General features: G+C 44.2%; 2 protein-coding genes across 6 annotated transcripts in view; one reads left to right on the plus strand and one right to left on the minus strand.

The window, feature by feature from the left end:
• RUSC1 (RUN and SH3 domain containing 1) overlaps window positions 1-2922 on the plus strand; it is a 10184-nt gene extending 7262 nt beyond the window's left edge. For all 4 annotated transcript variants that reach the window (XM_037735311.1, XM_037735313.1, XM_037735312.1 and 1 more), the window contains 2 exons: window positions 362-487; window positions 2226-2922. In XM_037735311.1, the coding sequence (XP_037591239.1) occupies window positions 362-487; window positions 2226-2394 (295 nt within the window). In that variant the 3' untranslated portion in view covers window positions 2395-2922. The remainder of the gene's footprint in view (window positions 1-361; window positions 488-2225) is intronic.
• Window positions 2923-6148: 3226 nt separating this feature from the next.
• Window positions 6149-10869, minus strand: part of ASH1L (ASH1 like histone lysine methyltransferase) — a 248019-nt gene continuing 243298 nt past the window's right edge. For both annotated transcript variants that reach the window (XM_017519812.2, XM_017519815.2), the window contains 3 exons: window positions 10146-10186; window positions 8925-9226; window positions 6149-8610 (listed from right to left, as the gene is read on the minus strand). In XM_017519812.2, coding sequence (XP_017375301.1) covers window positions 8519-8610; window positions 8925-9226; window positions 10146-10186 — 435 coding nt within the window. In that variant the 3' untranslated portion in view covers window positions 6149-8518. The remainder of the gene's footprint in view (window positions 8611-8924; window positions 9227-10145; window positions 10187-10869) is intronic.

Raw genomic sequence — 10869 nt, forward strand, 5'->3', positions numbered from 1 at the left:
AAAAAAAAAAAAAAAAAAAAAAAAATTAAAAATTGCCAATATCTATTTCAGGCCTCAACAACTGGTGGCTCAATAATGGTTCGAGATACTCTCTAGCGGTCCTTTAATCCTGATCATGTGTAGGCCCTGATGGGTCCGTAGGCTCCTAGTCATTTGTGGTGTTGTGGGCCTTTGTTGTCATCTCCCTAATCAGCCTAAAGTGCCTGTGTCCAACAATTACCACCCTGCTCTCAGAAGTGACTAACCCCTGACCTCTTTTGAACCACAGTTAGGCCCCTTAGCCTCTCCCTCCCTCCAAACCCCAGGGTTCTTGGGTTTTCTGGGGGTGGGTTGACCTGTGACCCTATGTCCCTTCTTTTAGGAGACCATCTAGCTGGCTGCCCCCAACAGTGAGCATGTTGGCTCTTGTGAAGCGGGGGGCACCTCCCGAGACACCTTCTCCTCAGGAGCTTGAGGCCTCAGCACCCAGGATGGTGCAAACCCATAGGTAAGGAGGACTGGGGAGAATGCACTAGTGTGTAACCATGCATGCTACCACAGCATGGATGGGAGACAGTGTAAAAATCCCTGGGCTTTAAAATAAGACAGTGCTTAGTGTGCACTACAGCTTTTCTGTTATCGTGTGACACTTATTTGTCTGAGCCTTGGATTCCTTTTTTTTTTTTTTTTTTTTTTTTTTTTTTTTTTTTTTTTTTTTTTTTTGAGATGGAGTCTCGCTTTGTCGCCCAGGCTGGAGTGCAATGGCACAATTTTGGCTCACTGCAACCTCCGCCTCCCAGGTTCAAGCGATTCTCCTGTCTCAGCCTCTTGAGTTGCTGGACTATAGTCACCCCCCCACCACGCCTGGCTAATTTTTATATTTTTAGTAGAGACGGGGTTTCAACCATGTTGGTCAGGCTGGTCTCGAACTCCTGACCTCAGGTGATCAGCCCGCCTTGGCCTCCCAAAGTGCTGGAATTACAGGCATGAGTCACTGTGCCTGGCCAGGATTCTTTCTGTAAGAGGATATGATACAATACCTTTTTTGTGGTTATAGAGACTAAACACAATTTTTTTTTTTTTTTTTTTTTTATATGTAGTCTCACTCTTACCCAGGCTGGAGTGCAGTGGCATGATCTCGGCTCACTGCAACCTCCACCTCCTGGGTTCAAGTGGTTGTCCTGCCTCAACCCCCTGAGTAGCTGGGATTATAAGCACCTACCACCATGCCTGGCTAATTTTTGTATTTTTAGTAGAAACAAGGTTACACCATGTCGGCCAGGCTGGTCTCGAACTCCTGACCTTGTGATCTGCCTGCCTTGGCCTCCCAAAGTGCTGGGATTATAAGAGTGAGTCACTGCGCCCAGCCTTACTTGTGTTTTAGAGAGATCTGACTGCTATGGGGAAAACAGGGCTGGGGAAGAGGTTGAGAGAGATTTATGCAGACAAGTTAAATTGTCCAGAGAGATCGGATAGAGGCTTAAACTAGGATGGTGGCAGCAGAGTTGAAGAGAAAAAGTACATGGGGGGTGGGTGCAGTGGCTCACGCCTGTAATCCCAGCACTTTGGGAGGCCGAGGCAGGTGGCTAACCTGAGGTCAGAAGTTTGAGACCAGCCTTGCCAACATGGTGAAACCCCGTCTCTACTAAAAATACAAAAATTAGCTGGGCATGGGTGGCAGGTGTCTGTAGTCCCAGCTACTCGTGAGGCTGAGGCAGGAGAATTGCTTGAACCCAGGAGATGGAGATTGCTGATATCACACCACTACACCCCAGCCTGGGCAACAGAGCAAGACTCTTTGTCTCAAAAAAAAAAAAAAAAAAAAGTAGATGTAGTAGCAGTAGATCCAAACAAGTTTTGCTGATGCATTGGATCTGTGGCATGAGATCCCCAGGTTTTACCAGGAGTAAGTGTGGGTAGAAATTGGTGCTGTTTACCACTATAGGCAACATGAAGAGGGACTGGTTTTGAGGGTGAGTCATTTTGTTTGCATATGTTGAATTTGAAGCACCAGAGAGAAGTGCAAATAGTGTCAAATAAGCAGCTGGAGCGGGTTTGGCACTCAGGAGAAGGCTGAGGCCCCAGATAGAATCACCATGTTGATGAATGGTTCTCAAGTCTCTTCCAGAGCCCAGTCACTATTCACTGAGTCGAATCCACAAGGGCACTCTTTAGAGGTGAGGCCTGGGGACAGCTGGGCACCCTCACCTCACTTCATTCCAGCATCTTCCTCTGGCTCCCCTCAGGGCAGTTCGGGCTCTCTGTGACCACACTGCTGCAAGACCTGACCAGTTGAGCTTCCGGCGTGGGGAAGTGCTGCGTGTCATCACCACAGTGGATGAGGACTGGCTCCGCTGTGGGCGGGATGGCGTGGAGGGTCTGGTGCCTGTGGGGTATACCTCCCTTGTTCTGTAGCCCTGGGACCCTTTCCTGCATATGTGTCTCCCTCCTGTCACCTGGGGATGGCCAGTGAACACCATCCCAGAAGCATTTTCCCTGTCTGCAAAATGACATTTTTTCCCACATCTGTTTTTGCTAATATTTAAAATAAATGTTCCTTCTTCCCTCCTATGCCCACCTGTAAGGTGAAATCTGCTCTTCTTCCAAATATATAAAAAGGGAATTGCCTTCCATGCAATCCCTTTCCTTTTTCCCATCTGTATAAGGGAATGTCTTCCTTCCTATCTGCAAAATGGAAATCTAGACCTCCTTCTTCATCCATAAGTGGACTGTGCCAGTACAATCCATGCCTCAGCCCCCAAGCCTAGGACCTCACTCCGTCCTGTGTATGGAATCTTCCCCACGCCACCTCTCCCACATTGCCTGTATTGATAATGTACTCATGCTGTACTAGGTGCTGAAACCTGGACACCCCTGGTGGGTGGGCCTGTGATGATGGTCTGCATCCTTCCTCCTTTGTCCCAATAAAGTATGGGAGTTGAATGTGTGTCTTTCACTGTGGGTTTCAGGACATAGGCTGTGGGGGAGGGGAAGAAGGACCTCTTATGGGAGGCACAAGGCAGATGTTTATTCCTAGCCCAGGTTTAGTTCGTAATGCTCCCTGAATAGAGAAGTAGTCCCTCATTGGTTCCTCTCACAAGTGCTTCTCTATTCTATGACTTTCTGTTTTGTTAACACTGACGGGATAGGAGCCTGCATAAATATGGGGGAGGAGACTTAGCTCTTGAAATTGTAGTTCATATCTGAGGTGAAGGGAAGGATTAAAAAGTTATACCAGGGACAGTGACTCACACCTGTAATCCCAGCACTTTGGGAGGCTGAGGCAAGCAAATCGCATAAGCTCAGGAGTTCAAAACCAGCCTGGGCAACATGGCAAAACCCTGTCTCTACCAAAAAAAAAAAACCAGGTGTGGTGACACATGCCTGTGGTCCCAGCTAGTTGGAGGGCTGAGGCAGGAGGATCCTTTGAGCCCAGGAGGTCGAAGCTGCAGTGAGCCGAGATTGTGCCACTGCATTCCAGCCTGGGTGACAAAGTGAGACTCTGTCTCAAAACAACAGTTGAGATGTAAGAAATGTCACCATTTTTTTTTCAGCCAGGCATGGTGGCTCACTCCTGTTAATCCCAGCACTTTGGGAGGCTGAGGCGGGTGGATCACCTGAGGTCAGATGTTCGAGACCAGCCTGACCAACATGAAGAAACCCTGTCTCTACTAAAAATACAAAATTAGCTGGGTGTGGTGGCACATGCCTGTAATCCCAGTTACTCGAGGGGTTGAGGCAGGAGAATCGCTTGAACCCAGGAGGTAAAGGTTGTGGTGAGCTGAGATCGCGCCATTGTACTCCTGCCTGGGCAACAAAAGCGAAACTCCATCTCAAAAATAAAGAAAGAAGGAAAGAAAGATAAGCTCAAGCAAATTTAAAAGTGCATATTGTTTTTGCAGTCATCAAGAAACCATTATGTAACAGCAGGTCACTCTGATCTAAGTCTTGAACCTCAAATCCCTACACAAGTAGAGACTGAACTGTTGGAGTAAACTGCCTTGCTGCTTCTGAGCAACTGTATTCTAGCTGACCTCCCAGCCTAAATGTTTGACTCATGTCTGGGACAAAATTTTGGTAGGCCTTTCAGTTATCTGAAGGAATGGGTTTATCTTTCTTAATTAGAAGAGTCACTTTAGCTATTTTTGACACTTTTCTATTTGTGGATGAGCACACAGCCTTTGGAGTTCTGGCTCCAACATTAGTTAGGGGGTGACCTTTGGCAACTTACTTAACCTACTCCAGTGTTAGTTTTCCCTGTTACAAAATGGGAATGACTTCAGAGGGCTACTACGGAGATTAACTATGTGATCTTGGGCAAGTTACTTACATTGTTTTTTGCTTCAATTTCCTCATTTACAAAATTGGGATTTGGTACCTACCACAAAGGGCTTTTGTGAGGATTAATAAATACATGGAAACGGCTTATGACAGAAATGGTCTAACACAGTGGCCTAAAAAAATGTAGCCTTAAGTTATATATTGCCAGCCTCAGTGGTTGCTGAGAATTAATGAGATGATGATGCATGTGTGTGCAAAGAATGGACATGCAGAATATCACAGCATGTTGGGTTTTTTTTTTTTTTTTTTTTTTGAGACAGAGTCTCACTCTGTTTTCCACACTGGAGTGCAATGGCACAGTCTCAGCTCACTGCAACCTCCACCTCCTGGGTTCAAGCAATTCTCCTGCCTCAGCCTCCCGAGTAGCTGGGATTATAGGCACCCACCACCACACCTGGCTAATTTTTGTATTTTTAGTAGAGACGGGGTTTCACTGTGTTAGCCAGGATGGTCTTGATCTCCTGATCTTGTGATCTGCACGCCTGCTGGGATTATAGGAATGAGCCACTGTGCCAGGCCACATGGCATATTTAAGAAACCATGTGAGACCAGCCTGGCCAACATGGTGAAAGCCATGTCTCTACTAAAATACAAAAAAATTTAGCCGGGCATGGTGGCAGCTGACTATAATCCCAGCTACTTGGGAGGCTGAGGGAGGAGAATCCCTTGAACCCAGGAGGTGGAGATTGCAGTTAGCGGGGGTTGCAACACTGCACTCCAGCCTGGGTGACAGAGGGAAACTAAGACGCGCAAAAAAAAAAAAAAAAAAAAAAAAAAAAAAAAGCCGGGTGTGGTGGCTCACACCTATAATCCTAGCACTTTGGGAAGCCAAAGCGAGCAGATCATGAGGTCAGGAGTTCAAGACCAGCCTGGCTAACACAGTGAAACCCCGTCTCCACTAAAAATACAAAAATTAGCTGGGTGTGGTGGTGCGCACCTATAGTCCCAGCTACTCGGGAGGCTGAGGCAGGAGAATTGCTTGATTCCCCAGAGGCAAAGGTTGCAGTGAACTGAGACTCTGTCTCAAAAAAAAAAAAAAAGAAAAAAGAAAAAAACCAGCTGGGCCAGGCACGGTGGCTCATGCCTCTAATCCCAGAACTTTGGGAGGCTGAGGTGGGTGGATCACTTGAGCCCAGGAGGTCGAGACCAGCCTGGGCAACACAGGGAGACCCCCATCTCTATAAAAAATAAAAACATTAGCCAGGCATGGTGTTACGCCCCTGTAGTCCTAGCTACTCAGGAGGCTAAGGGGAGAGGATTGCTTGAGCCTAAGAGGTTGAGTTTGCAGTGAGCTGTAATGCGCCACTGCACTCCAGCCTGGGCAATAGAGTGAGGCCTTGTCTTAAAAACAACAAACAAACAAACACAAACAAACAAAAAACAGCTGAACTAGCCTGGGCAACATGGTGAAACCCTGTCTGCACAAAAAGTACAATTATTAGCCAGGCATGGTGGTGCGTGCCTGTAGTTCCAGCTACTTGGGAGGCTGAGTCTGGGATATGGAGGTTGCAGTGAGCCAAGATAGCGCCATTCCACTCCACCTTGGGTAACAGTGAGACCCTGTCTCAAAAACAAAAAACAAAAAAGCAACTGGACATTTGATGTGTGTGATTATTGTGCTGATAGGTTAGGCTAGGTCCTGACTAGAAAGATCCTAGTATTGAAGAAATGACGTTATCCAGTAGTCAACAGCAGTGAGAGTGCTCATATGCAGCCTAGCATATTTATGATGTTGTTTCAGAAAGATCCCCTCAGAAACAGGATGAAGTTGTTCTTGGAAGATAAATGGGGGATAAGAAAGAGGAAAAAAATAGCAAGCTCACCAGTCCACAGTTAGGAAAAGTTTTTCCATTTAATACTAGACTTTCAAGGATTGAGATGCAAGCTTTGTATGCAATTACATCCAATGTTAAAATTGGTAATACATAATTTACAAAGATTAACATCAAAACAATCATCTATTTAGATATGCTTTTGTAAAAAGGAAATATATTAGCAGCATTTATATTTTCCGCAATCACACAGCCTACAGACATGCAGACTAACTCTGTATCTATTTGCAGTGATGTAGTGCTTTGCCCCGCATTTCAAACACCAAAACCCGCCTGGCAGCTGGGGGGTTCTTTTTATTTCGTTATAAAATAACTGAAAAATAAAAAAAGGCATTAATTTCTACACCAGTAAGAAAAAACAAGTTTTTGCACTTACCTAACATTTGATTGTCTAAAAAACATTTCAGTTTTTTTTAGTCTTTCAACAAAAGAAAGATAAAATGACAGAGCGTAGTGTCTTTTGCTTCTGTTCTCGAATTTTACAAAGTTTTTTTTCTTTTTTGTCTTTTTTAAAATTTTAGTGTTTAACACTATAAAGGAAACATTGAATTTTAATCTCTTTCTTGTCATTTTCTCGCTTTTGACTAAAAGGAGACCCCCAAAGTGCCCCTAGTCCCACCTCCCTCCCACCCACTCCCTGCAATGAAAAACAAAAGAAACCACTCAAACGGGCTTGGACATGCGATTTTTCCAGCTCCACATGTGAGTATCTTATACCCAGGTCTCTTAGTAATGTACAGTGCTTCTCTACAGTAAGAAAATACTCCAAACTATTTTCTTAATTCTTTTTTAATAAAATATTTATTTTGCTTTTTTTCTCTGCTCAAGGGGATCACTGGCATCCCCTATCTCTTTTGTTTTTTCCTCAAGAATGACACAGAAAGGAGAAAAAGAAAAAAAGATTCAATGGAATGGAAGGTGGTCAATGTGTCTACCTAAACAAGTCAGAGCATCGTCACCATAAGGGGAAATGTACAATTAGGACAGCATTGGTCCAATATTAGAAAAAAGTAATGGGGACATGTTTACTATTGTATTGCTTACCAATCACGCAGCAGATGTGTGTATATATGTACATATACACACATACACACACACACTCACATATATATATATACACACACAACTTGGCACATTTAAAAACCATCTTTTCTCTTAGAACATCTAAAACGTATATGCATATGTATGTCTGAAAAGACAACAAAGCTTTTTAAATTTTATTTTTAAAGAGACAGTATAGTCTGGTAACTTCTGGTCAAGAGAGTAGGAAGGAAGGAGACACCCTGGATATACCTCCTGATGTCACTCAGGAGGGTAAAGGAAGATGGGACTAGGGGTGAAGAGAAATACACTGTCTCTTTAAGAAAGGGACATTGAAAACTGTACAATTAAGAAAACAAGAGTAGTGTTTTCAATTGATAATCTACACTCACAACAAATACTTTGATAGGTGAATACTGCTGAACAGTTTATGTAGTGACTTTTGTTACGGGGGTGGTTTTAGAGTTATTTTTATGTAGGTTTTAAAATGATTTTATTTTGAACTGAATCTCCATTTGCTCGGCACAACAGACACACAAGAACTACAGCGCATTAAAAACAGCATGTGTGCTGGCGGGGGCCTGGCTTTCTCATTAGAAAAAAATATGTTTGACAGGTTATGAAGGGTAAAACAAAAATAATTGTAAGAACTACTGTGCCCTTCTGACCCCATGGGGGCCTTCCCTATCCCATGATTCCATTTTGGGGAGTAGAGGTAAGGAAGGGGCAGCAGTTACAAGTGCTTTGAGCTGTCAACTCACATTTTACTTTGACCTGGTTGGGCAAGAAAGGAGAGAGAAACTTCCCTCGTCAGGTATCGGGGAAGAAGCCCCAGCTACTGTTTCTGTTTTAGGTCTCTGGAGTAGCTCTTGGAGCCAATAGAGAATAGACTGGGTAGGAATAGGGATCCTGGCCCTATCCCTTTGGATTTTGAGTTATACCTGGGTATAGGAAGTAGCTTCTTAGCAATGCCTGTGGGATCTGAGGATGACAGAAAAACCCAAGCTGTGGAGAGGGGCAAATGCTATAAAGTACCAGTAGGTTCTGGTCATCCCCAATGTGGTCCTCCCTCCTCTCTACATTATTAACCCTTCAGATGAAGCAATGGAGAGGAAAATTAATTAATCTGAACTGTCTTGGACAGAACCCCTTCCTCTCCCTCTCCACCAGCTCCAAGGCTTATTAAGTACCTAATGTCAACAACATGGCCCCATTCCCCTTGCCCGGATGGACCCTTCCCACCTCTGTCTATACCCAGAGAGCAGGAGGCAGGACTGATTAGCTCCACTGGATCCCAGATGCTTGAGGTTCTCATTCTTTGAGGTTCACTTTCGAAAGCTGTTTTCTGGGATAAACAAAGTACGCCTTCGCAGTTTCCTGCCTGATCCTTCCTCCAGCAAGTAGGTCACATCAATGGCTGAAAACAGAACCAAGGAGGCTCATCAAAATACCACTCTCCTACTCCTTATTCCAGATTTGAGTTCTAAGGAGAGCACAGGAACTCAATGAATGATTCCTTTTCTGACCTATAAGCAATTTAGACCTAAGGTGGTTCTTTAGAGATTCCTCTCACCTTCCAGTTTCACTCCCAAGATATAACTAAAAGCAAGCCTATGAAAGAACTATACCATTTTCTTAGAATACTTTGGATGCTGGTCCAGTAATTACTAGTTTTTCCCATTCCCTTTCATTTTGCAATTATCTTACACTAGATATGAGCCTGATTCTTACCATTTTTTCCAGGGATTTTTTCAAGGAGATTGAGCAAGATCTGGTTGAGTCGTTCCCGTTGGTTATGCCGTCGTTCCTCAGGGGTACAGGTTGATTGGGGTTCTTGACTACTTTCCTCTGTTTTTTTTTCACCCTCACTGACATTAGCAGTGGCCCCTTCCCTTTCTGGCTCCTCCAGGCTGGGTATCTCATTGGCTGCTTGCTCTTGACTGGCTAGAACCTCTTCAATCAAGGGTAGAGCGTCATCCTCCTGGCCCAAGTCTTTTAGGGGTGGCTTTGAGCGCTCGGACTTCCAAGATGATCTGCCAAAAGGAAATTTGAATTTAGTGCAAGACACTTGAGGAGGAAAGGGGGAAGAAAGGGAAACAGTTTCAGGATGGCCTGAGTTCCTGGAGTCTAGCAGTGCCTTGGCTTGGGGTAAGAAACCTGACTCTCATCTTCACTTTATTATTATTTGAACAAATCACTATTTTTACCCGAAATTTAATTTTATTTGTAAAATTCAACTTTTATTATTTCCTCTCAGGAATATGCAGAAATGATATAGGAATCTATAAAATATACAAGGGCTAATACAATTGTTTGGTGGTTCTAAATGATTGCTTCATGACTATAGTATGGCACAACCCTGTGATGCCAATAATCCAACTATAATGCTTTTAAATTTTCCCGATTCCCTTTATAACATCGATAGTTTAACATTTTTTCCCTTATGGTAAGCTACTGGTGTAGGTAAAGCAGTTGTTATGTCCCCATTCAACGAAAAAGGAAATTGAAGAAAAAACCTTCTGTCATCTTTCTTTAGGAGTAATCCTCATGTACAAAATAAGCAAAAATAAATATTACGAACCCACAGTTCATAGCTCAGAGAAAACTGTACTCCTGGCTACATCTGTTCCTTGACAGAGGCACCAAGAGCTGATATGCTTTCAAGTTATGGGGAAAGCTTACAGACATCTAAAAGAAACTTTTCTGGGTCTAGAGTTCTGTTCCAAATCTCTGTCTCTACTCCTTGCACACCTCTCTGTTGCTCCAACTAAGGCTCCATAATGGGACCACATCTACTGAAGTTTAGTTCTTCCATAGTGCTGGCACTACACTGGGCTACTCTGTGGAGAATACCCACTCCCAGAAATGGAGCTGAGTGGGTAGTTGTTTTCTTGCTTCATTCAAGTTCTTGGTCAATCCCTTAGGATCCTCATATCCCCTCATGGGACTTACCGTCCTCCATTCCTCTTGTAGTTGTCTGGGACATAATGAGGCTGCAGAGAAGAAAAGGAAGAGGTAAGCACATTGCAGAAGCTGGGAAAGCTAGCTCTCCTCTGCAGCAACTCAGGATAAGGAACATAGTAGGGCTGAAGACAACTTGGGTGACTATGTTTTAGAATGAGAAATTTAGTACTTCTATTAATATGCAGGCCACAATGATTATCAAAATTTTGTACTCTCAGGCTGACAAAGGGAGGGATAAGCACAAAATTTTCTCTGCCCCATTTCACCTTTTATTGATTTATTTTCTTTTTTTGAGACGGAGTTTTGCTCCTGTTGCCCAGGCTGGAGTGCAATGGTGTGATCTTGGCTCACTGCAACCTCTGCCTCACAGGTTCAAGTGATTCTCTCACTTCAGCCTCCCGAGTAGCTGAGATTACAGATGCCCACCACCATGCCTGGCTAATTTTTATAGTTTTAGTAGAGATGAGGTTTCACCATGTTGGCCAGGCTGGTCTTGAACTCCTGACCTCAGGTGATCCACCCACCTCAACCTCTCAAAGTGCTGGGATTACACACATGAGCCACTGTGGCTGGCCCCATTTCACCTTTTAAATACAGTCACATGTCACTTAACAATGAGGATATGTTCTAAGAAATATGTCATCAGGGCTCTCTTCTAGTGGCCCACCCTCCCTTCTCCCCCTCCCTCCCCTCCCCACCCCCTTCCCCTTTC

Source organism: Cebus imitator, unplaced genomic scaffold (genome assembly GCF_001604975.1).
Source record: "Cebus imitator isolate Cc_AM_T3 unplaced genomic scaffold, Cebus_imitator-1.0 Scaffold776, whole genome shotgun sequence".
NCBI lineage: Eukaryota > Metazoa > Chordata > Mammalia > Primates > Cebidae > Cebus > Cebus imitator.